Raw genomic sequence first — 26,706 nt, 5'->3', positions numbered from 1 at the left:
TGGTTTGTTCTTCTTGTTGTTGTTGTTGTTAAAGATTTGTGAGGCACACACGGGTTCAAAGGGGGGGATGCATCTTTATTGCTATTTTGTTGCAGCCGGGACGGCTGCGAGCTGTACAGGTGGGGGTGATGTAGAGCCGTTGTAGCCGTTGTAGACGGCCTGATTTAGACTTGCCGCGGGTGGCAAACAAACACAATGGGCGTGGCTACGTCGGTACGCGGAGCAGGTGCTCGCAGCGACATCCTCGCCGTACGCTGGGATCCCCCACAGCCCCTCCCCTCGGGGGGAGATGGCTATTTAAGGTGGTGAGCCGAAGGGCTCTGGGTCTAGTGTGTTAAGCTGTAACCAGTGAAGAAAGAAGACCAGCTAGACTGGCCCTGGAACTCCCTGGGATCGCTGTCCTTTTAAGGACCGACCAGGCAAGCCAGCGGCGTGGCCCCCAGAGCCCAGAACCGACGCTCTTCTAAGAGCGGGGTCTGGGTATTCGGGGTGCCGTAACCTAGGTGTAAGCTAGCTGTGAGCTAGGCTGTTGTGTTCCGTAGCTAGACGGGTGAAGGGGCCGATACCCCTTCAGTTACTGTAAGCTTCCGAGTTACGTGCTGGTGTTAATAAATAAGCGTGTGCCTCCAACTATGTGTCAAGTCTCCCTGGAACCATACTACACATACATCCCTCGTGCGCACACAACGTGCAACCCCTAACACAACTCTATAGTGACCAGTGACCGACCCCTAACTACAAGACAATCATAAGCAGTGACCATGAACAAGAACAAGGGAATGGGGAATTAACTAAAAAACGTCGCGAACGGGTATGTGCAGCAGGCCTGTCCCCGTGGGTAGAGACGGGTCAGCTTAAGTGTGATGAGTGGTCCGATGAGGGAGTCCACAATGCTCCGTCCGTGGTCTTTAGGTCCTCCGGCCCTGCAGGCGATACAGAACATTCCTCCTCACGGCCTATTAATTTAGGCGTGGTGGTCGGCGTACCAGACGCATCAGACACCGGCCGGCAGGGATGTGGGGATGAATCGATTGGACTGGACGTATGTTTTTAACCATGAAGGATGCACAAATCAGCGCCGCCGGCCCAAACGGATATGCACACACTGTGGTCGCCGAACCTCAATGACCTCGACGGGCCCGTGCCACGGATGATACAGTTTCGTGGACGTGCCCACAGGTAACTGGGGGCAATGTCGCCAAGCCTTGTCCCCCACTTGCCACAGTATTCCGGGCCCTTTATAACCCTTCAGCCGCTTGTTACAGGCCTGTCTGCGGGCCAAGTTGACCCTAGCGGCTTCACGGGCCAACCGTAGCTGCTCCAGTGTTTTCAACATGGGGTCAGGCACTGCCGAACTTTTCCGCGGGGGGCTCAGTCCCAACTGAATTTGCACAGGGGGTTCGGGCTCCCTCCCATACATCAAGTAAAATGGTGAGAAGCCTGTCGAAGCATAGGGAGCAAGTATCCCCGGGATATGCAGATCCCAATCCGACTGTCCCTCGGTCACTTGCTGGCATAGCATAGCGGTCAGGGTTCTATGCAACTGCTCAACCATCCCATCAGTCTGTGGATGATACGGTGAGGTGCATATTTGCGCATGCCCAAGGACTCACACACCTCCTGATCCGTGAGCAGTTGCTCCGGGGCTCCCTTATCCAGAACATAGCTGTTCACAAAGGTGTCGGCTATAGACGCAGCTGACTGGCCAGCCAAGGGCCAGGCCATAGGCCAACGAGTCAGATATGACCCCCATGAGGAGGTACTTGTGCCTCCTCCGGTAGACCGGGAAGGGACCCAAAATGTCCAGGGCAACCAATTCATTCACCCGTGACACAACAATAGACTGTAGCTGAATCTGTGGTCGCGTGGCAAAAGATTTCTGATGCACACAATCGACACAACTTTTAATCAGGAGGAGGACATCACTCTCCATTCCGGGCCAGTAAAAGTATTTTTCAATGTCGCCAACGTTTTTTGCACACCCAAATGCATTAACTTTTCGTGTATGGCCTTTGTAAGTTTGCCTCTAAGGACCCTGGGTATGATCAGGGCATATCGCTGGGACTCCCCCTCCCACTGCATGAGGAGTCCCTCCCGCAGCACGATGGAAGGGAGACCCGCAGGACCTGGGCCCCGAGAAACAAACCGGCGCAATGCCAACAACGAAGCATCATCAAACTGCAGCTTAGCCCACGTCTCGTGGTTGAGATTCAGAATAGAATCACATGGCGACTGAGCGCCTGCATACCGCGTTGTCCCTGCTGCAGTGAGCACCATGGGCGCCTTCCCTTGCGGGGGCTTACATCTCGATGCGCCTGAAGCACACGTGCATACGAAATGGGGCGGCAGCCGGGACAAGGCGTCAGCGTTGACGTGCCAGGTGCCCTTCCTGTGCACCACCGTGAACGAGAATCCCTGGAGGATCGAGCCATCGGGACAACTGGCCAGACGGCTGGTCGATGCGCAGGGAATACTGGAGGGCCGCATGGTCCGTGCGAACTACAAAGTTCCATCCGTACAAATAAGGACGATTGAGCTGAATAAAGTGGACCATGGCCAGTAGCTCCTTGCACGTGATGCAATAGCGCTGCTGGGCAGGAGACAGGACTCGACTGCCGTAAGCAACCACTCTCTCCGTTCCCTCGATAAGCTGGGAAAGGACCGCCCTGATGCCTGTGTCGCTGGCGGAGTCCAAAACGAAGGGTTTAGTGAAATTGGGGTACGCGAGCATGGGGCATCGGCAAGGGAAGAGCGGAGGGCGAGGAAGGAATCCTCTTCAACCCTATTCCACCGAAATCTCTGGCCCTTGGCGGTAAGGGCATGGAGTGGTTTAGCAATGGTGGCAAAATCTTTAATGAACCGCCGGTAGTAAGAAGCGAATTCAACGAAACTGCGGACGTCTGCTACCGATTTAGGCGCCTCCCACGTGCACACACACAAAGTCTCTTCTGGATCCGTGGCCACACTAACTACATGCCCCAAGTACCTAACCGACGTCTTAAGCAAGTGGCATTTCTGTGGCTTGAATTTGAATTTGGCCGCACGCACTCTCTAAGACCGAGTGCAATCGCTGAAAATGTTTGTCAAAGGTTTTTGCTAAAGACGATGACATCATCCAAATATGAGGCAAGAATCCTATTGCAACCTTGCTAGGACCAACTCCATTAGCCGCTGAAAAGGTGGCCGGCACTGAATTCAATCCCATTGGAAGGCAATTAAATTGATAAAGGCCTTGGGGCATATGAAAAGCGGTCTTTAGTTGACTCGTCATCGAGGGGAAATTGCCAACATCTGGACAATCGAGCGTCGAAAATAATTGCGTGCCCGACAATGCAGAGTGAGTCGTCCATATGAGGCAGAGGGTATACATCCGCCACATATATTTGATTTAATTTGCGAAAGTCAATGCAAAATCTCAAATTTCCATCATGCTTCTTTACTAGGACAATGGGCGCTCCCCATGGGCTGTTTGATGGAGCAATAATGTCTGCTGCTAGCATCTCGTCAACAGCCAGGTGCACCTGTTCCTTCTCCGCGGGGCAGAACCTATGCGAATTAATCCGAATTGTGGAGGAGGGAAGTGCGCCCAATATAAAATTTGCCAGTGCTAAAGACGTCAGAAAAATTGTTCAAAATCCGGCATAGTTGAGCTCGCTGCACTACCATAAGTGCAGGGTTCTCAGAGCATAGGGATTCCAACCACGTGGAATCTGGCTCCTCAGCATTACTGATGTTTCCAACAACCAATCGAGTTGGCCCCGCATCATCAAGACAATGGGCTTCTGAAGCGCGTGCCAGGACCGTACCCGCCGGAATCTCAACCGGCGCACGTCCCACTTTCAACACTTGCAGAAACGGTGTCTGCACGGCGGACACAACCGTCACAGCTCCCACTAACGAAGCGGACCGCGACAAAACCTTAGAAGGAGGCATCTGAGCGCGTCCGCGTCCGGCCCCAATGTGCTGGCCGCCACCACCGGCCGGTCGTTGAGGTCGAGGTGGCGGCCCTTGCCTACGTTCCCTCAGACCCACTCACTCGTCCAATCTGGGCAAGGGAATCAACCATCACCCGCTCGTCGACTCGTGAGGGTTGAGGTCCGTCCCTGGCTTGAGCGGCAGCGGTGAGATTTCTTCACCCTGGTCTCAGAACCCGAACTCCCGCTCCGCTCCCACACACTCCTTTATATCCTCCCAATTATCCAACTCCTCACTTGTGTCTCTTTAGGGCAGGGGTGGGGAACCTTTTTTCTCCCAAGGGCCATTTGGATATTTATAACATCATTCGCGGGCCCTACAAAATTATCAACTAAAAAATTAGCCTGTTATATTTGGTCAAATATTTTATTAACTCACCTCTAATGTGATGGCGGGAACTGCTTCTCTTTGGTGAGGTGTGTGATGTTAGCTGGTATTGATGATGTTGCTACTCGCAAGAGCTTTTCCAGGTTTGCTCTTAGATTTATGTAATTTTGACAGGGCCAGACCAAATGATTTCGCGGGCCTCATACGGCCCGCGGGCCAGACATTCTCCACCCCTGCTTTAGGGCCTGACAGGCGCCAGCCTGTCAGGCCATCAACCACTCCTTATCGCACGTCTCCAAGGCGACACCTCCAGTGCCAGCGTACGACCCCGGACCGACCCCGTCTGCAACCGAATCTCCCGTTAAAGAGGTGGCGGTTTGCACGTGCAACCTTACGTTGCACGTGCAACCTCACGTTGCACACGCGCACCTGCCTGACCCCGGATGCCCTCGGGTAGCAGTGCCACACTACACATTAATAGTGTATTTTATGCAGGCTACAACAAGGGATCTTTATTTACTGGGGAGGAGTGGTGCAGTGATTCACACTGCTATCTGGTTACATATTCGAACCACGGGAGCCGCATTCGTGGCAAGTGGAATCTGAATCTATCCTGGGACTCTGAGGTAAACTCGGGCTTACATGAAAACCTGACGGTGTGTTAATAGCAGCACTCCACCCTGCGTGGAGTGCTGCTCTCTCCACCACCCCCATGTGCCAAGATGGACTTAATAGGTGCTCGCTGACAGCACATCCTTTTCTTTGTGCAACATTAGTGGTACTCGATACACACAAGGACATGCTACGGCTAGGAAGATAACAGAACGCTGATTCACAGCGATTTCGGAGTCGCCTTTGTCCTTCACCTGATTGAACAAGATTACTGACGCGGCAGAGTAGCGCAGTGAACATACTCTCGCTTTACGGCAGTGAGAACCCGGAGTCGAGTCCCAACTCACGCACCCTTCTGTGTGGAGTTTGTACGTTCTCTCCCCCCCCCCCACTGTTCTGCAGTGTGCGTGTGTGAGCGAACGTGTGGCCACCCACCCCCTCGTGTGCCGTGCCAGCCTTCATAGGTACTGCTCGCTCACAGAACTTACCCCAAAAGTCTATTCAGGCTGTGCGAAGGATTTTTGTCTTTGCTTGTGAGCGAACGGTAGTGTAGTGGATAGCGTAATGCGCTACGAAACCAGCAACCCGAATTTGATTCCCATTCACAACTCGTGTTCGGCCTCACCTAAGTCGACTCAGCCTTAAATGAGTGCCTTATGCTGTGTAAACATTCGCACTGGGGGGGGACAAAGGCGACCAGGCGTGGTATTGACCACCCACCCCCTCACGTGCTGTTCCAGCCTCAGATGCTCGGTAGCAGCGCTCGCCCCAACAGTCTGTTAAAGGCTACAGCGGGATCTTTGTCTTTCTGTGTGAGGCTATGGAGACATGGGTGAGGTTCTGGATTTGACTCGTGCAACAGCAATGACTGCATTGCCTATGCCGTCCAGACCTTACCAGAGACCCTGGCTGATGGTGTTCTGACGAGCCGAGAGAAAGCGTCAGGCCCACTCCCACTGTCTAAAGCCATCCCACATCCAAGAGCGGAGGATGCTTACTGCAGCCTTTGCTCCAATGTTCAGAAAGCTGCGCAGCGCTGCGAGGATGAGTGATGGTCGTGGGTTGCTGAAAAAAATGGAAGCTCTCTCAGTATCACGCAAACAATCACAGATGACTCTTTAATTGCATTATTGTGAAGGGAAAAAATGGGGATCTTATCTCCAACCACCATGGAACAGGTTTGCAGATTTAGCTGAGTGTTTCTGTGAGGTCTTTGGCTAGGGGAAATCCCTCAGCTCAGATTACATCATGCAGCAGGATGGGATTGACCTTGCTAAGGTCTGTCGTGTCTCAAATATTGGAGGAAGTAGCCACTCCGGGAGAGCCTTGCTTCTCTGATCTGTGGAGAAAGTGCAAAGGGCAATCCAGAGCCTGAGACTTAGTGCAGTTAAAGGCAGCGATGACCTCTTATGCAAACTGTGGTGTTTGTGTGTCGACTGCCCTATCTTTATAACTGTCTGGTCAGAGCCATTTCCTATTGACATTGGGACGCGATGGGGATTCCTCTGGTTGCTACATTATTTATCTTCTTTGGGTACAAAGTTCGAAACGATTTTCATGGTTTTATAGGATCAATTTCCATAATGGTACATATGTAGTGTTCCAAACTCAAGACACTAGGTGGAGGTAATCTCTCTTTATTTCCGGCCTTCACAGCCTTCGGGGAAAACTCCATACCGGGTGGGGGGGGGGGGTCACATTCTCTCCCATACATCAAAAAAACCAGAGAGAACCCGGTAGAGGTATGAGGGGCCATCCTATAGGCTGCAAGAACTCCAGGAACATGTAGGTCCCAAAATCGGATTGTGCTTCGTTTGACTTGGCACAACATGGACATAAGTGTCCTGTGTAAACCCTCTACCATCCCGTCAGTTCGAAATTTCATCGTACCCAACAAATCACATACCTCTTGCAATAGTTTAAGAAAAATGCCGGCCCTGGTCCATAAGGAGACGTTCTGAGGCCCCCTTATCTAATACATCATCATGCAGGAACGTGTCTGTAATGGACACCGACTGATCCAGTAGGGGCCATGCCACCGGCCACCGTGACAGGTACTCCACCCCTACCAACAGGAATTTATTTCCCCTCCGAGTGGTTGGAAATGGCCCTAGGATGTCGAGGGTCACGAGCTCATTTACACGGGACACCCCAATGGACTGCAGCGGTGGTCAGGTCAGTCTCGGTAGGGGCTTCCTTGAGCATGTTGTGAACGTCCTCTGCCATTCCGGGCCAAAGAAAGTCCCGTTTCAACGTGGACAACGTTCTCTGCACCCCTAGGTGCATTTCACATGGGCAGCTCTCGTTACTCTACCCCTTAAAGCAGATTTTGGGTTTTGAACTTTAATCCAGGGGCAACTGCCAAAACCCTGACAATAGATCCAGGGTGGAGAAAAACCGCGCCTCGACAGGGCATCCAACGAATCGTCTATCCGTGGGAGCGAATACGCATCTCCCACGGAGACCTTATTCAATTTCCGAAAGTCCACACAGAACCGAAAACTCCAATTCTTTTTAACCAGGACAATGGGAGCACCCCACGGACTGGTTGACGGGGAGATATCAGCAGCCAACATATCGTCGACTGCCTGACGAACGTAGTCCTTTTCTTTCGGACTAAACCGAATTGAGTTCTGACGAATGGGAGCGGCGCTACCCGTATCAATATGGTGACGCATCAGGAACGTGCGGCCCACATCGAATATACTCGTACCAAATGCATCGGAGAAGTCCTAAAGCAATGCCCACAACTCACCCCTCTGCTCCCATGCACAACGGATCAATCCACGAGTCATCCAACACCGCTTTCCATTCAACCGCTGCGACTACCCGAGTGGCCACATCATCCGTATCCTCAACACGCAGCCGTCGCGTGGGCCAACACCGTACCAGGCTGTACGACTGCAGTATCTAGCTCAGCACTTAATACTTACAGGAAGGGCTCCTGATCCCCCTTTACTATCGTCTGAGCCCATGAACTGCTCTACTCCAAGGGGTTAAAAGAACCCCACCCCCAGTTATTTTCTGGTCGAGCCGCTTCTGCAGCCTCAAGGGTACAAGCATCTGTGCACTCGGGGGGGACCCTAACAGTTTCACGCACCAGGGCCCGAACCACAGCGTTAGCCATACACCACCCAGTAGGGACTCCAAAAACCTCAACCGATGCCCCGACGGCAACTCCACACAACCCTGGTCCACTAAAATCGAGAGGGGCATCCTCTTAAAAAAAATCCGTCCCCAATAAACAAGGCACCGCCAATGAACGTGAAACCAAGACCAGGCCCGTCCTTGCAATATTGCCAATCCGTATCGATGCCTTAATTTGGCCCACAATGCCTAAGCTCCCGCCATTAGTGGCAACCCACCGTCGACAGCAGAGTCCTAAAAATAAACTCAAAACCATGGTGGTGGATGCCCCCGTATCTAAGAGCATCCGCACCTCAATACACTGCACAAATCCACCTACTATGGATGATCCCGCTCCCGCTGCCATGACAGGGTGCGCCAGTGCGGTCCATTGCCCGGACCCCTGCGGCCAACCATCACGCACCGAAGCACCACCTTAGTTCCCCGTATCCCTATGAGGGGTGATGGCGTGTGTACCCGACACTGACTGCAATGCGGAGGCATGAGGTGGCTGTGTCGGCCGGGTATGTGACATATCACAACCTGCCTTTGGACGCAGAGTGGACGCCGGCAGGGCAGAGGACCGTGAAGGTGGGAAAAACTGCCCCAAATCAGCATAGCAGCCCCTGGAGATGTGGCCTGAGAGGCCACACCTGTAGCAGGTAACGGGGCCCCGCCCCAGCGGAGGCAAGGTTCTCCTCCGCTGGTCCCATCGTCATCCCGGTCCGCATACTGCGTGTGGGCGTATACGTTAATTAGCCGTACTGTAGTGCCATCGTATGTGGCGTCGACATATTGCAGACAGCCAGGGACCACTTCCTGAGCCTCCTGTACCTCAGCCCTTCTACGTCCTAGGAGGATGGCTACCCCAGTGCACTTAGCGTTGGTACGTCTTCGTAGCATTCTCGCTCAGCCTGGCAGAGACCACCTCCCTTTGCACCGGTACCTCTGTTCCCCTTGGCAGCTGCCTCCAGGCATCCCCCGCAGCCTGCCGCCTCTCAGTCGAGGTTGCCGCCTGAGCTGCATCGCCCTCTTTCAATGACCTCCGTCCTCCAAGTAGTTGAGTCGCGGCCATTTCCACCTCAGCAGCTGTCGACGGGGCTTGGTCGTCCTCGCTCATCATGGCAGCTCAGCAGGTCTTCATGCCCACTGGAAAATGGCAAGGCAGACACTGACCCGACAGCCAGGGTGCCTGCCTCTCCACGCAGAGCCTTGGCGAAGGCTGAAGAGACAGATTCGCGGCCCCTGCAAAATAGACGTCTGCAGCAGCATCGACGACCCCTTCTCTCTCCTACACTGTCCACACCTGCTCAAGACAAGGAAGAAAGTCGAGAACCACAGTAACAGCAGCAGCAACCGCAATCCGTACAGGGGGCGTTTCCGCGATACCGGGATCCCATACCACACCCCCACACACCGAGTGTGCCGCTAATGAAAAAAGGAGGAATCTTGCTCTCTCATCCACCACATTGAGGCAAAAGACAATGTTCACCGGAAATAAAACTCTCAATTTCCGGTGCTGCGGTGGAAAAACTTTCCCAAGTACCGTTTATTCCATCCCATGCCCTATGGAGGCGGAGGCCACCGCCACTTCTCATTTGCAGCTTTGCTGCCCATTCTTATCCCGTCAGCCTCCACCACTCGGCCGACCAGCCACCTGGCTAGGTGGTACACCTCGTATGGCGACATGTGGGCACCCTTGATCATCCGCCCACGCGCCTTCCACAGGGCTTCCTTTATTGCCCCCACTACGGCCCACGCCTGAGTCCAAGCCCCTCCTGCTTTTCGTCGGAAAAGTGCCCATATAATATTTGGCACTACAGCTTTGACTGGAAAAAACGGGCTAGCCAAGGTTGGCTTAGCTCCCACACCTCCTGAGCAATGGGACAATCCAGGAAAACATGGCACGTGTCTTCATCTGAATCGCATCCCCTCGGGCACTTGGGGGTGCGGGCCATATGGTGGGAATACATAAATTGTCTGCATGTCAACCTGTTCCAGGCCGCCAGCCAAGATATGTCTGTCTCTGTTAGGGCTCCAGACGTCACATTTTCCCATATTTGTTGGTGTGTGGTACGTCGTGCACCTGGTACCTCTGCACAGGCTTCCCGCTTTCCAATAACACCTCGTGGGTGCCACGACTCTCTTACCAAGGCCGGCTCGTATTCTGTAATGTATTTGTTAACTGCAGTACACAGCCACCCGTGCGTCTAGGCGAGGGGCCTGCAAGTGAGGCAATGGAGCCATCCCTAGTCTGCGCAGGAGCCACGCCAACCTATATTGCAAAAAATATGAGGCCTTTGTCTGAGACCCATTTAAAAAAAACAAGCGTAGCGTATTGCAAACAGAAATCTTATTGAAATTACGCGCGACGTCAGGGGCTCCCCTCTCACCATTCACAGAGCCTTTGCACAGTCTCCCTCTTTACCCGGTCCATCCTTCCTCCCCAGATAAACTTGAAAAACAGTGTCCCCAACTTGTGTATCATTCGCGCGCCTGGCGGAAAGATATACGCCAGATAATTCAGTGCAGGTAGTATTTCCGCCTTCAAAACCAAAATTCTCCTTTCCATAGTAGGGCGTTTGGCTGTCCACCTGGCCAGCCTGCCCATCTTTAATCTTTTCTTTCCAGTTCTTTATTTGTCGATCCTTCCCGGTAGGTGACGCCCAGGACTTAAATCCCTTCTGTCTGTATTCTTAGCTCTTTTGGGCGTCCTTCGAAAAGCCTGGGGTCCCCGAAGAGCATCATCGCGCTCTTACTTAAGTTAACCCTGGAACCCGAGGCCAGATAAAAAATCATTGAAAGCTCCAGCACCTCCCACACCGAGGATACCTCTGCAAAAATACCATGATGTCGTCCATGTACATGGCTATTTTTGCCTGGTCGCTGCACCCCAGGATATGGAGCCCTCGGATCCTCTGGTTAGCTCTGATCACCTGGGCGAAGGGCTCCATGCATATGACAAACAAAACCGGTGACATGGGGCATCCTCGTCTCACCCCCGACCTAACTGGGACTACCTCCGAAAGGGTCCCGTTTATCAAGTCTGCTCGAGAGCCCATGGTATAGTTTCCTTACCCACCCTACTAAAAGTTCACCTACCCCCATGTGTCAGCACTGAAAACAAATAGTCATGTGAAATGCGATGGAATGCTTTCGCCTGGTCTTCTCTATCATGGATTCTATGACATCTCAGCAGGATAAGATTATCTGACATGTGTCTGCCCGGGACCGCACATGTCTGGTCTGTTTGTATTATCTCCACTACCACTTTCCCTAAACGTGCTGCGATGGATTTCGCTAAGATCTTGTAGTCAGTGTTCAACAGCGTAATTGGGTGCCAGCTCCCAAGGTCGCTGCGGGCCCTCTTCCCCTTATTTAGGGATATTACCCCCTTCCCCCATGGACCCTCTTCCAAGATCTCTATACAAATGCAGCAAGTCGTGCTTGGTGTCCCAGGATCTGTCATAAAACTCAGCCGGTATTCGATCCTGCCCTGATGCCCTGTGCCGATGTAGTCCTCACTGCCTCGCCCAGCTCCTCAAACTGAATTTGTTTGTTCATTTCCTCAAGAGCCTTTATTTTCTGCTTAACCTCCCTAAGGAAGATGTCTCGGGCGCCCGCCTCTGACGTCTTACTTCCATACAGTTCTGCGTAATATTCCCGCGCAGCCTCAACTATACCCTCTGTCTGCGTCAGTCTGCCCAGGTTCGGGCTGACCAGCTCTTGGATTGTGCTTTCAGCCTTCCTGCACTCTTAAAAAATAACACGTGCACTTTTTCCCCTCTTCCACTGCCCTAACCCGTGTCCTAAAGACGAGCTGCGCAGCCCGCTTATCCAGCAACAAGGAGATTGTTCTTCAGCCACCTTATCTTGTTCATCACCGGGAAACCTAACTCCAGCAACCTATACACTTTCTTTAACTGATCGTTCAAACCCCTCATTCCTGACACTTCCGTTTACTGTGTGCCTGAAAAGAACCCTTGATCCGGTTCTTAATAATTTCCCACCACTCTGCCATTCTTCATATAATTTGATAAAAGTTTTCGTCACCGTTTCATCGGCTAAAAGACTCGTGTTCATCCTCCATATCCCTTTCCCCAACCTCAGTCCACCTGGAATTCAGTACCTCGAAGCAATCAGCTTGTGGTCCGAAAAAAGAAAAAAAATGTTCAATTTCCACATACTCTGCTTTATTTTAGCGGAGACAAAAATAAAATCTATTCTTGAATGTAAAGAACCCAAACTATTAGTCCAAGTCAAACCTGGGTGTGTTGGGTGCATCAACCGAAAAGTGTCAATTAAGTCAAAGTCCTTAAGCAAGCCACCGAGTTCCCTGGAAGAGGGGTCAATTCTCCGACACCCGGATGCAGGCAGCACGTCCAATAGGCCGAATGGGCAGTTAAAGTCACCCCCCAAGATGACGTGCCTCCGCGTAACCAACAGGGCTGCTATGTTAGCCCACAGTTCCAGTCGCTCAGTATATCGTGTGGGGGCATAAACATTGAGACGAAAAGCCATTCCATCAGATGTGGTGTCCACATATTGGAGACAGCCAGGGACCACTTCCTGGGTCTCCTGTACCACGACGCTTTTACGTCCCAGGAGGATGACTACCCCAGTGTTTTTATTGATGTTACTCCCTGACTAGAAGCAGTGCCCGTCCCAGGACTTAAAACAGCTTTGCCCAGGCGAGAGAGTATGGCAGGTGGTACTCCAGCTAGAAGTAAATGTCTTTCTTTAAGGTTCGCAAATGCTCCATTACTCCTCGCCTGGCCGCACCCCAGGATCCCCCTCACATTGACCGACGCAATGGAGAGCTCCAGCAATGCATAACCAGTTCCTGTCGACCAGGTCCAGGAGGCTTTCTGCACTCCTGGGTTTCGGGGAAAACACCCTCCCTTGGCACATCTTTGCTGTTTTTGTTCACTCTTCAGATGTCAACAGGTCTCTTGAAGAATGACGACTGTGGTACATGCAAGGGGACCGTCTTGAGGGGGTGCCCGGTGCCCTCCGCTTCCTCTTTGTTGTACTCTCAGACGACTCCCTCTTGGTCGCCTTTCTTCCGTTACGCCACCTCGTCCTTTCTCGCCTCCACCTCTTCCGCCCAACCGACCATGGATGGTTCAGGGGCCGCCTCCTCCATCTCCTTGGCTTCAGGGTCGTCTCTTCGCCGGCTTTCGGTTGTTTCCCGATCCTCGGACGACGCCTCTCCCTCCTCCTTCTCATCCTGTGGTGGTGTTCTCGGTCCTGTCTTCTCTCCACTAACGCCACCAGTTGCCCGGTTGCTTGGTGCGTGCTCAGACCCGACCTCAGTCGTCCCTGTCCTCTCCTTCAGCCGTCTGGATCTTGTGTGCCCAGACCATATTAGCGTATGATTCCGGGCAATTCCGATATAGACAGAGCTCACTTTCGCACAGATTACATTGCGCAGGGACTCTGCACTCTTCCACTACGTGGTCCAGTGCTATGCAGCGGTAGCACATTCGCACCTCACTTGCCGCTGCCAGGTGGCCTCTTCCCCCGCACCTCCTGCATAGTTTGGGTTGTCCTTCGTACACGACGTAGCCCCTACTACCGCCAATATTAAGGGCACTCAGGATATGTTGCAGGGCCCCGTCCGCGGCTCTAAACCTCACTTGCCACTGCCTGGCACCTGTCCGGTAGTGCCTCATTATACTGGAAAAACAGTCACCATTTTCGTGTTCAGCTCTGATAATAGGTGCAGCTTAAGTAGCGATAGAGGCCTCTCGCCTGCCTTTTCCTCAAAAAGAGTCAGAAAACGCTGCAATAAGTTGCTTGTCTTAAAGCTAATGTCGAAAGCCCTGCCGCCCCGCAAGGCTATTAAACAAAACAGGTCCATTGCCTCAACTTCTAGCGACCCTACCACCACTCTCCGCACAAAACTCGGGCAGTCCATGGTCACTTCCTCTGGCACATCATCTTTAAAGGCCACTCAGACGCAGTTGTGTCTCCTGGCGTGGACCGGTGTAAAACTCACCCCCAGTCCACGTGTTCCTGGTGTCGTCCTGCCCCTATTGGTCCAGCATCTGCCTTGATGGTCTCGCCACAATTGCCTTGCGCCTGCTGGCCAGCAAAGGCCCCAATTTCCGAAGCATCCTCGCTCAATCTGGCAGAGACCACCTCCCTCCGCGCTGGTACCTCTGCTCTCCTTGTTTATTGCCTCAAGGCGTTCTCCCAAGCCCGCCTCCTCCCGGTCGAGGTTGACGCTTTCGCCACATCGCCCTCCTGCACGGACCTCCGTCCTCCAGGTAGTCGAGACGCGGCTGTTTCCGCCTTGGCAGCCGTCAACGGAGGAGGGGGGGGGGGGGGGTTGGTCGTCCTTGCTTGTCTCGGCAGCACGGCTGATCTCCATGCCGGTTGAAAAAAAAAATGGCAAAGCAGCCACTGGCCTGACAGCCAGGGTGTCTGCTTGGGGTAAGGGAGAAAAAATGATCACGACGACGCCAGCTATTTTAAAATGTATTAATTCCTCAGCAATGAACAGACCGTTGCTGGCAAAGATGCAAGAAACCCACACCACAGCCCGCGCAGGGGCTCTTAACGCGTCGCCGGAGGAAGGCAAGACAACTTTACTACAGACCCGCGTGTCCATTACACCAGTTAGAGGAAGAAAAAAAACAGGAAAGGACCGGCAAGTTGGCACCACACCATTTTGGGTTAGCAACAAGATACGACTGTGGCTGCCATGACAAACACTCGCACGTCCCTTCTCCGAGTCAGAGGGCATCCCCAGGCCCAGTCTCTCATTCGGTTCCACACACGGAGGGGGGGGGGGGGAAAGGGTGGGGTAAAGGTCACCACCATTTCTCGTTCGCCATTCGGTTCCCCATTCTTACCCATTCCACCTTCACCACTTTTTTATTAGCCATCTGGCCAAGCAGCATACCTCTAGCGGTGACATATGCGTGCCTTTCATCTCTCGCCTGCGTGCTCTCCAGAGAGCTTCCTTAATGGCCCCAATAATGGCCCATACCTGGGCCCAGTTCCCTCCCGCCTTCCGCCTAAAGAGCCCCCAAACCACATTTGGCACCGTTGTTTCAACCGAACAAAAGGGAGACAGCAGCGGCCCACACAACTCCCACACCTCCTTTGCGAAAGGGCACTGTACGAGGACGTGTACCGAGCTCTCATTCGCACCGCATCTCCTCGGGCATTTGGGGGTTCTGGCCATGTGACAGAACATAAATCTTCTACAGTCTAATCTGTCCCAGGCAGCCAGCTAGGACAGACCACATTGCCTCCTCGTCAGGGCTTCCGATAAAACATTTTCCAAGATCTGGCGGTGCATGTTCCCCCGCACTCCTGGCACTGCTGTGCAGGTCTCCTTCTAGTCCATCTCTGCCTGTATGTCTTTTGGGCACCATGTTTCCCGTTTCCGGGCCAGCCCGTATTCTGTAATATAGCTTTCAAGCACCGCATTCAATCAACCCTACGGCCAGGCAAGCGGTATGCCTCGCGGCAATGAGGCGAACCCCAACCTCCGCAGGAGCCATGTCAATCTGTATTTCAAGAAATACGAGGCTTTCCCTTGGGGCCCTTTGGAAAAGAAGAGGCGCAATGTGTTGCACACAAAGACCGTGTTTGAGGCGCGCTTGACATTTGGAGCGCGCACGGCCCGCATGGCGTACGCGTCATAAAGCACGTGGACAGCCGGAAACTTCTTCTACAGATGGCAGTCGTCTGTATTTGTTAGCGCTACGCTGCGCTACCAACCCGGCGAAGCGAGTTCGATTCCCGCTCACGGTCAACACGAGCGACGATTATCTGAACTGGTCCTGGGCCTCCCCTAGGTCGACTCAGCCTCAAGTGAGTACCTGGTGCGGTGTGTAAACATCGCCACTGGGGAGGCAAAGGCGGCCGAGCGTGGTGTTGGCCATCCAACCCCTCGTCTGCCGTGCCTGCCTTCATAGGTGCTATTCGCTAACAGCACTTTCCCCAACAGCCTGTTAAGGATATACGGGGGATCTTTATCTTTACACAACAGGCAGCCCCTTTGAAGTTCCATTCAGGTGTCTCTCGAGAGCACGCACTGGCCTAACCCTCACCGGTATCATGCATCCAGGGCTGGAGTGAGCACTCACCTGTGCAATGCACGCAGTCGACGCTCGCCTACAAACAACACCCGATAACATCACCTGCAAACTAACAGCAAGAGCTCTTGCCTGCAAAGACATCAACATCTGCAAATTCTTGCACGTTCAATGTCACCTGTAGGATTTCCGTGGTACTTGTATGCAACGTACAGGCAGGCTGTAAACTCTGACTTGTATCATGTCTCAGCTCGTCATTCCTCCCAAGGCCACTTCCTTCCTGGAGACATATCTCCTTCTGCTCGGACAGACGTATATCCGTCATGTCTCTCTGCTCCTACGTTCTGTCCATTGATGCCGGCTTGATAGACCTCCCAGAAATCAGACAATGCCACGTCGTCTACGACCGTGAATGATCTGGCCCCTCAATAACCTCCTTAGCCCCCCCCCCTCCGCCCCCCCCCACTCACCTACGCATCCAGCCAGTATACAACCACCCTCCGTGAGCAATAACTTAATGGGCTAAGACTTAAGAGACAGTGGGGAAAATCTAGTCCTCAAATTAATCGACCACCAGACCTGGAATGCTCTGTCAATGATATCGGTCAGCTCTGGCGACATACAAATCAGACCTCTATTGTGCTCTGGTGCTGCATGTAAGGGTCGTTACCTGTCCAGGTTTGACTCGGAGCTAGGGTTGTCACCTGTCCGGTTTGACCCGGGTTTAACCCTTGACTGAATGTCGTAGTCCGAGAGTTGGCATCTGTGTTCGGGTGGCAGTCATTGATTTGTGCCTATGTCTGGTACCACTCGTGCTGTGTGGAACGTTATCCCAGAATACTACAGAATATCTCCCCCCCCCCCTCTGGTGGCCAAGGCTACGAGTTGGGCCCCCCTTGAAAACCATGGAATTTGTTTTAAACAGTTTAGTATTGGAAGTAATACCGTTTTTATGTTACCGCAATGTCGCGTAACGAAACGTCATTTGCTTTGAATGAGAGTAACTTGAGTAAAAGAACATTGGACATAGAACTCCTTACTTGGGATATTTATTTCATTCAATACGCGTCAATTATATTGCAAACAGGTACTTACGGAGCTGCAGTGGCTGCATTTTGCAAAAGACGGAGCGCCCCTACAACGTTAAATGTTCGAGACCGTGAGCATAACAAGTATGTGACGAGGCAAGATGAGCCGCGATATCGGATAGCCTCTAGGTGCGACTGTGTGAGACAAATCAAATATTGGGGCCCCCATCTGACCGATTGCCGCACCCCCTGAGCAGATAACACTGTGAAACATTATTGTTGTTCCTGGGTAGTAAGTGTTATTTTCTAATTGCGCATGCCTCAAAAGTACAGAAAATGGCAATTATTCCCCACAAATTTGCGTGACCAAATCAGTGATATTTTGAAATGTACCTATTTTAAATGAGAAAACTGGCGAATTGTGTCTTTTCGTTCACTTAAAGTCAGAAAAAAACCCAACATATGAATCAAAATTAACATGTATTTATACTAAAGTAATACGAAAATTACTACAAAAAATGTAGACACCAAGGCACACTACCACAGGCGGGACTGGCCACAGCGGACCGAGTTCTCTGTGGGGAGGAACAACGTCAAGTGGGAGCCACTGGTGGACCCCCGGAAGGTGCTGATGCCACCACTGCACATCAAATTGGGCCTTATGAAACAATTTGTCAGAGCTGTAGATAAGGAGTCGGCAGCCTTTAAGTACCTTCAAGACTTCTTCCCTAAGCTGCCTGAGGCAAAGGTCAAAGCTGGACCACAGATAAAGAAGATTCTGGAGTGCAATGAATTCCCCAAGAAGCTCACTAGTAAGGAGAAAGCGGCTTGAAACAGCTTTGTCGCAGTGGTTCGTGGCTTCCTGGAAAATCAAAAGGTCGAAAACTATGTGGAGCTGGTTGAGACTGGTGAAGAACTATGGCACAATGGGCTGTAGGATGTCCCTCAAAGTCCATATCCTTGATGCTCATCTTGATAAATTCAAGGAGAACATGGGAGCGTACTCGGAGGAGCAAGGTGAACGCTTCCACCAGGATATACTGGACTTTGAATGCCGCAACCAATGACAGTATAACGATAACATGATGGGAGACTACATTTCGGGGCTGATTCGTGAAATTGATTTACAGTATAATCGTAAATCTCGAAAAACTACTCACTGTTGCAGTAATTTTTGTATTACTTTAGTATAAATACATGGAAATTTGTATTCATATGTTTTTTTTTCAGACTTTATGTGAACGAAAAGACTCAAATTCGCCCGTTTTTTCATTGAAATAGGTAAACTTCAAAATATCACTATCCTGGTCACAAAAGTAAATTTGTGGGGAATAATAGCAATTTTCTATACTTTTTAGGCATAAGCAATTACGAAATAACACTGACTACCCAGGAACAAAAATTGTGTTACATAGTGTTATCAGTGGCGTAGTAACTACATTATCAGTGGTGTAGTAACTACATTATCAGTGGCGTAGTAACTACATTATGTGGCGTAGTAACGACATTATCAGGGGCGTAGTAACTGCATTATCAGTGGCGTAGTAACGACATTATCAGTGGCGTAGTAACTACATTATCAGTGGCGTAGTAACTACATTATCAGTGGTGTACTAACGACATTATCAGTGGCGTAGTAACGACATTATCAGTGGCGTAGTAACTACATTATCAGTGGCGTAGTAACTACATTATCAGTGATGTACTAACGACATTATCAGTGGCGTAGTAACTACATTATGTGTGGTGTAGTAACTACATTATCAGTGGCGTAGTAACTACATTATCAGTGGTGCAGTAACTACATTATCAGTGGCGTAGTAACTACATTATTGGTGGTGTAGTAACTACATTATCAGTGGTGTAGTAACTACATTATCAGTGGCGTAGTAACGGCATTATCAGTGGCGTAGTAACTAAATTATAATAGTTACGACATTATCAGTGGCGTAGTAACTACATTATAATAGTTACGACACCACCGATAATGTCGTCACTATGCCACTGCCTCCATTGAAACTTCGCTTCGTCGTCGGTTGTTCACTCTCCTGTGCTGATCCCTCCCCCGAGTCTGGCACTCTCTCCCATCAACCAATCAGTGCTGTCGACTCCCTGCCGCTGGTCAATCACAATTAGATTCTCTTCTAGCCGTGACAATCTTTTTTTTACAAAACAACAACGTACATTTGTAATGCGCCCTTAACTTAAGACGTCTCAGAGAGCAGGAACGCACATGACGAAGGGACGAGAAGGGAACAAGAGGGAAGGAACAAGGGAAGGAGAGAAAGGAAGAGTGGAGGGGTCCGTGCGTTGGGGGGGGGGGGGTCGTGGAGGGAGGGCGGGGGGGCTAAATACATAAATAACCATACTTCGCTGGAATGTCGCAGGGTTGCACTGTTGTGTCGTCCAGCGCCTTGAAACGCAGTAGCATTTATATGCAACATAAATCTAAATTCTATTGCAAAATATTTAGTGGTTAAACCTCACCTGCAAGAAAAAACATACGGCTACTTCATATAAATACATACAGATATATACACAACACACAGTCGTGTGTTTAACTCTCACCCATATGATAACACCTGTTTTACTATTCACGATTATTACGATGATGATGAGATTCAGAAATTAGAGACGGGCCCGGAGCATGCCTCCTGAAATGAAAGCCGACAGAAGAAGGCCTTGGTCCGCAAAGGCCACACAGACGGCCGTTTGGTTGTCTACAGCGAGTATCCGGCAAGGCCTCTCGGACTCTCTACGGCGTGTAACTAAGGGCACAGCGATCAACCCTTGCAATTGCCAGATGACGTCAATGCTCGCGGGGCCTCCACTGCATGCGAATTCTGGAGGGGGGTTTTGGCCTCCTCTTTCGCGTTGACCAGACGTGTTGGAAGAGGCGGGCCTACCCACACTCTTCACCACTTGCGACCTGCCTGATAGACTGTGATGGTAACTCGCCCCTCCCCCATCATACCAATGGGTGAGGGGAGATTTAAGAAACTCGCTCCATCGTCTCAACTTGCCGCGCCGGGAGGTGGCACCGGCGACCTGGCTTGCGAGTCCCGCTGTGCTGACCGTGACACCACGAGCGGCTCCCACGCCGTGCGTGGACGTCAGTCGGTTCATGAGCGGTCAAACTATCGCCAGACCCGTGGGGCCGGGGGGAGTCCTTAAAGTTAAGAGGTCAACACTTGGCAGTGTCAGTGATGCTGCCACATGTCGCCGTCGCTTCCTTCCTTCTGCTAGATTACGTTCAGAAAGCATGACATCATAAACACGTGCACGACGCATTTGATTTCCCTATCTCACTTATACGCTACTTCATTAAAACTCCAAAGACAAAGATCCCCCGTATAGTCTTAACAGACTGTTGGGGCAAGTGCTGTTAGCGAGCACCTATGAAGGCCGGAACGGCGAGTAGCACTACGCCCGGCCGTCTTTGACTTACCAGTGGCGATGTTTACACACCGCAGCAGGTACTCATTTGAGGCTGAGTCGACCTAGGGGAGGCCTAGGACCGGTTCAGATAATCGTCACTGGTGATAGCCGTGGGCGGGAATCAAACTCGGCTTGCCGGGTTCGCAGCGCAGTGCGCTAACTGCTACAGCACCGCTCCCCACAGGTGCTCAGTACACGCACACCCACACACAGCACGAAGTGTGTAGCACACAGCAGGACACGGTACATCAATCACCAACTCCACACACACAGGATACACCTCAGTCATTGTAGACTGCAGAACAATGCACATCATGATCCGAAGCTAAACGTTTAAACCATTCCAGGATTAACGCGGTAACTTCACCATCAATATCATCACTATCACCGCCACTGTCATCACTCATCATCATCACTACTGGTTTGATCTTCCACGAAGCTCATGGTCCATCCTAAACCACATACGCGCAAACCATGACATATATGGATACCCGATCCACAAATACGAAGGAGACATCACAGCGATGATAATACACTCCGCAACTCCTGACGCGGTTATCTACCTTGATAACCGCGTGAATGTGAAATTGTAGTTGATGCTCTGCATCTACATCAGCAGCCGTACAAAAGACGGACATTATCATCCAACTGAGGCTGGTAACATGAATCTCGCCTTCTGAATCTGCGCGTCTTTGCACAGCGAAGTCGAGTTCATACTTGGTCCCGCCATAGGAACGAGGAATGTCCATTGCAGATGAGCCCTGCACAGTTGCTGATGAGACACCGCCTGTCGAAACCAGTGCAGAGTTTTTCTTGTCTTGAATCAATGTTGCTGAAATGATGCACTCCCAAAAGGTCGCATGGCTGACGGGCTGTGTATGTATAACTATGATTGTTTGAGGTGGAGAGACGGACACGCGAAGGACACATTGCTTATTATTTTCTGCTGTTATTGATATGACTGCTGCTGGGGGCGAGATGTTAACTAGCTCGCCTGGTAAACAGGAGGTCGTGAATTCGATCCTGATCTCGACCCTGATGTCTGCTGTATATTTGGAGTGTGTATGTCTCTCTCCTCGTGGTCGCGTGGCTTTTCCTCCGGGTCCTCCGGGTTTCCCCTCTACATTAGAACCAACAACACGCGTTTAGAGTATTTGGCTGCTATACATTTCCACGTGATAATAAGCAACTTCGCTGAGCTTTCATTTGTGATAGCCGTGCAGCTTCTGAAAAGGAGCTACGTTAGCGCAGTGGACCTTACCTGGTCAAATAAAAATTGTTTAGTTTTAGCTGCTGCTACTACTGCTGTTGGTGTTCGTACTTCCACTCTTGCTGCTACGGGTGCAGCTTCTGATGCTGGTATTCTTAATTCGAATTATTATTGTTAATAATTATTACTCCTAATTTCAGTTATCCAGAGAAGCCACAATGAGTCCCATGATTATTTTTTCACTTTCGCAATAGGGCGATGGCGATGATTGCGAAGTATAATTAGGTCGACTCAGCCTCAAATGGCTACCTGGTGCGGTGTGTAAACATCGCCACTGGGGAAATGAAGGCGACCGGGCGTGGTGCTGGCCACTCACCCACCCACCCCCTCATGTGCCCTTGCCGGGCCTCACACGTGCTGATATTCGCTAACAGCACTTGCCCCGACAGTGCGTTACAGGCCACGCGGGTTGATCGTCGTTGCGCAATGCGGACTGAGTAATGCTGCTGCTGCGGTGGTGAAGGACGCTGTGGGGAGCTCGACGGTCCCCTTCGCGGAGCAGGCGGCGCGTGGTGCGTTTCGGAGCTGTGCGCCGTGAAATGAGAGTCAGCTCGCCTGTTGATGCTCCTCCCCGCGACCCACCCACCCGTTCTCGGAGCACTGCAAGTAATCTGCCTTTGAATGAAATGGTGAAATGAGGAGGTAATGCGTGTTCCGAATATGTAATTATATCCTCCAGGATTTCAAGGCTGTTCCGGCGAAATAATAACTTGAATAGGAGAACAAATTGTAAAGTAATAACAATGCTAAATTAATCGTGCTCGGTATTCTGTATTCCTTTCCCCCACCTCTTCTGTGCTGCTATTACTTTGATCATCATTGCCATTATTGTTATTATTAAATGTCTTCCGAACTTCATCTTCCGCCGTTTCCAATCAACTCAATGTGTATTTGTTCCACGGAAAATCTCGTTTAGCCAGTTACCCGTCAAGCTTGAGTGGCAACTGCCCTGCAGCAGCCGCTCACAACCGTGTCACTGTTGGGGTGGACAGAAGAACAGCCAGCAGCCAGCCAGGACACGAGAGGCGTCGATGTTGTTTAAGAGTCGTCTTAGTCATAGAGATGTCGCCTATTCTCGTCAAGTCTCACAAGCTAAGCAACTGTGAGCCTGTCTATGTGCTTGGATGGGCGACCACCATGCGCAACGGGTTGCTATCGGCTGCTGTGGAGCTACGTGGTGCTCAGCAGAGGGCAGTGCAGCTTCGTTTATTGGGTTGTACTGTGCTTCTAGGCTCACGTCCAAACTTTACAGCCCGCCTTCCCCAACGCGCACTGACCGGCGTGGTGAAGTATGGTCAACGAACCCTCACGACCCGTCGCATGGCGTGCGGCGATGGGGAGGGGCTCTCTCTTATCCAGCAGTGGACTGATCAAAGTGGCGGTAGGTATTGTGCAGCAGCTTCCGCTGCTTGTGGTGGTGGTGGTTATGACGATGCTATTGGAACAGATGGCCTGGTGCCGCTGCTCCTGCTGAGTTACGAACTCCGCTACTGGTAGTGACTCACACCGCCGCTACTTACAGGAGTACACGACTACAGCTGCTGCTGTTTACTCTGCGATCACCGACTGTGCTGCCGCTGCTGCAAGCGGCGCGACTATTGGCCACGCTATTGCTACTGCTGCTACAGATGCGGGTCAACGAAGACGCCTGTCGGCTCAGCGTTCCTGCATCGGCAGCGCCACCTGCCCCTGCGCGGATATTAAATCCCCGTCCGCTGCCTGAAGCAGATCGGCGGCGCACATCTGCTGCACTTGCAGCTGCTGCTCCTGCATTATCGCCTGCTGCTGGAGCTGCTGCTCCTGCTGCTGGGAGTCGCGCGGCTCCATGGGCCGTACGCGACAGCGGCGCGACGCAGCCACGGGAGAGCCGCACTGCGCGCAGCAGTGCAGGGCGCGCGCCAGGCGCTTCCTGAACTCTGCGCGCATGAGGCAGTAGAGCACGGGGTCCAGGCAGCTGTTGGCGTGCGCCAGGCATACGGTGGCGGGGAACACGTAGGTGTGCGCCGTGTAGAAGGCGCTGCCGAAGGGCACGGCATTGTGCTTGACCAGCACGCCCCACAGCGTCACGGCGTGGTTGGGCAGCCAGCAGAGGAAGAAGGAGAGCACCACGACGGTGATGGAGAGCGTGACGCGCCACTTGCGGCGCTCGCCCGGCACGCCGTGGCACCGCAGGTAGCGTAGCAGCAGCAGGTAGCAGATGCTGATGACCAGCAGTGGCAGCGCGAAGCCGAGCAGCACCTTCTGCAGCTGGTAAAGGCCGAGCCAGAATTGGGCGGCGTCCTCCGAGCCGGGGAATCGAACGAGGCAGAGGACGTCGCCGGACACGGCGCGAGTGCTCGCGAAGACGGCGTGCGGGGCGGCGACGAGCGCGGCCGACAGCCAGATTAGGACGCACACCCAACGGGCCGCGGCCGACGTGGGCCTCGGCCGCGCGCGCATCGCTGCCGCGATGTAGCGGTAGCGCGTGACGCAGATGGCCGTGAGGAAGAAGACGCTCGCGTACATGTTCATGAGCGTGGTGGCCGACACGAGCTTGCACATGAGGCGTCCGAAGGGCCAGCTGTAGTCCAGCGCCACGTCGGCCGCCCAGAAGGGCAGCACCAGGACGAAGTGGAAGTCGGTGAGCGCCAGACCCAGCACCAGAGTGTTCACGGCCGACTTGCGCCATCGTTGCTTGGCGCGCATCAGCAGCACCACGATCAAGTTGCCCAGGAGGCCAGCGCCGCACACGAGGGAGTAGACGGCGGAGATGGCGATGCGCAGCCCTGCCGAGCCGTCCGCCGCCACGTCGATGTCGTACAGGGTCAGGTAGCGGCGCGTCACGTTCGCGTCTCCGCCGAACAGGCGCGTCGCGTTCATCTTTGCTCGCGAACTCTCGGCGCCCGAGTGGTCGTGGGTTTTTCTTCGAACCGAGTGATGATGATGGCGATGATGCTGTTGATGGTGGTGGTCGTGGTTCGAACGATGCCGAATTCGTAACGCTGATTATTCGAGTGTTGCTAAGTGTGAATGGTGATGATCTGCAAGTCGATCTGTCGAATATCAATTGTTCCAACGACGGCGAAACAAATGTCGACGATTAGAATGGGAATGTTTTAATCCGACGAATGATGTGTGTTGGTGATGCGAATGCTGATGGTTTAAAAGTCGAGCATTTCTTTTCCAATAACTCGAACCCGAATGATGCAAATCCCGATCGTTGGAGCGCTGATTTCCAATGGTGTCGATCCGATAACTATTCGATTAAACCCGAGCGCCGTTGCCCGACCCATTGCGCTGAACTTGTGCCCGATAACGCCACCTCAGCTTGCCACTCGACTCCTTGTTCAGCCCTCGGTTTACTTCCCGACTAGCCACGCACCGAGACGCACGCTGCCACCGTTACAATGTCGGTGCCCAGTACCGTCTGCGTAGAGACGCGCCCAGCGAAGCGTGACAGAGTGAGCGGCTCGGAGCAGCGCTCGGCTCTTTATGAAGCAGACGCGACATTCAGAAATCTGCGGAAGCTCCCCACCACTACGAAGGCAGGCGACGACACTCGGGAGTGCAGGGAGAACGTCCGACGACGTCCGTGAGAATTAATCAATGAAGCTATCGTGACGTCAAATGTCCAATTCAGAGCTCTCGCAGTGAGCCGTGCACCCACCACCTCGCGCCCGCACCTCCGATTGGCACGAGTGGCTACGTACGGTGCGAAAGAAGTTCAACATATGTCAGATAATGCCCCCCCCCCCCCCTTAAGAAGATGACGCCACAGAACAACTCCTCGCAGTACTCGAATGGCGATTGTCATTTACGCGAGTGGGACGCTTCCAACGCGACGTGCCCTGCCAAGAGTGCATGTGCACAGCACGTCAATCAAACCACAGCGCACGCGATGGTATTAGCTCACGACATCTCACACACGCAAAGTGATAACACTACTCACTCAATGGGCACGTGACAACTCCAGTGATGCTCTTGAAGGTCTTGCAAAGATGAATCCGGAACGCACACGCAGTAGTTGAGCCCAAAATGTATCCAAAAGATCACGTTTCATCATCGCTCCATACCCCGTGCTGAACACTTACAGACACACGATGCCAATGTACAAGAGGACCGAGCGGTTCGCCCCTGCCGTGGAGTGCGACGCTCCAGCCGACCAATGGGAGAAGCCCGTTTACAAAGCGCCAGGTTTCGCCGTGAAATGGGTCCGGTGGATTCAGAATGTATAATTGGAAATTATTTAAAAGAAAAAAAACCCCTCAACATTGGCATGCCCATTTACATATAGTTTTAGTTAAATCGTCGTCTCCCACACACCTCCAGCTAGCATTGTTACCATGAAGGCGCGTAATGTATGATTCGTACACTCACAGTGGTAACTGGAGCAGCCTTCTGGATTTGAATCGCAAGCCTCGGGGTCAAGCAGAGATCTCCCTACCGCTGTGCCATGTCACCGCCCCGGCTACGCAACATATTTACTCAGACTGGAGGAATCCGATGAGCTATAAATCTATTTTTCACAGATGTCCAGTAGGGTGTACTCAGCCTAAAATCACGCACAGTCATTAAAAATGAGGTGCGTCATGGTGCAATTTTTCCAAATTAAAAAATAAATACTTCTGGAAATTACTCCTAGTAATTATCCCCCCCAACCCCGACTGGCTGGCAGACTAATGCCCTTGTGCCCCACAGTGACAGCTGCTACTGGGGGTGCCCTTGGAATATTCTTATGGTTTTTCGGTAAAGTCACGTAGGTAAAAAAAAACTAAATTAATAAAAGTAAAATAAATTAAAAATAAAATAAAAATAACGACGTTTCGGAGGCAACACAAGCTTCCGTCTTCAGGTGGAACCGTCACCGGACGCTTGCTGTAATCAAGTAAACGAGAGA

General features: G+C 52.1%; 1 protein-coding gene and 1 long non-coding RNA gene across 2 annotated transcripts; both read right to left on the bottom strand.

Moving 5' to 3' along the window:
- Nucleotides 1-787: 787 nt before the first annotated feature.
- On the bottom strand, nucleotides 788-25,799 carry LOC133354220 (uncharacterized). The gene is made up of 3 exons (XR_009756551.1): nucleotides 25,759-25,799; nucleotides 8,987-9,189; nucleotides 788-923 (listed from the first exon to the last, which is right to left on the bottom strand). It is a non-coding gene; the product is annotated as an uncharacterized LOC133354220 (long non-coding RNA).
- On the bottom strand, nucleotides 22,425-25,240 carry LOC133354210 (relaxin-3 receptor 1-like). Its single transcript, XM_061570873.1, has one exon. The coding sequence runs from the start codon at nucleotides 24,687-24,689 to the stop codon at nucleotides 23,487-23,489; it is 1,203 nt and encodes a 400-aa protein (XP_061426857.1). The 5' UTR covers nucleotides 24,690-25,240; the 3' UTR covers nucleotides 22,425-23,486.
- Nucleotides 25,800-26,706: the final 907 nt, after the last annotated feature.

This window comes from Lethenteron reissneri, chromosome 46, assembly GCF_015708825.2.
Source record: "Lethenteron reissneri isolate LAM-NWPU_2019-01 chromosome 46, ASM1570882v1, whole genome shotgun sequence".
Classification (NCBI taxonomy): domain Eukaryota; kingdom Metazoa; phylum Chordata; class Hyperoartia; order Petromyzontiformes; family Petromyzontidae; genus Lethenteron; species Lethenteron reissneri.
Note: the sequence above shows the minus strand (reverse complement) of the source record. Positions and strands in the feature narration are given on the sequence as shown.

Excerpts from the sequence above, each read along its gene's own strand:
- LOC133354210 (XM_061570873.1), bottom strand. The coding sequence starts at position 24,689 with ATGAACGCGACGCGCCTGTTCGGCGGAGACGCGAACGTGACGCGCCGC.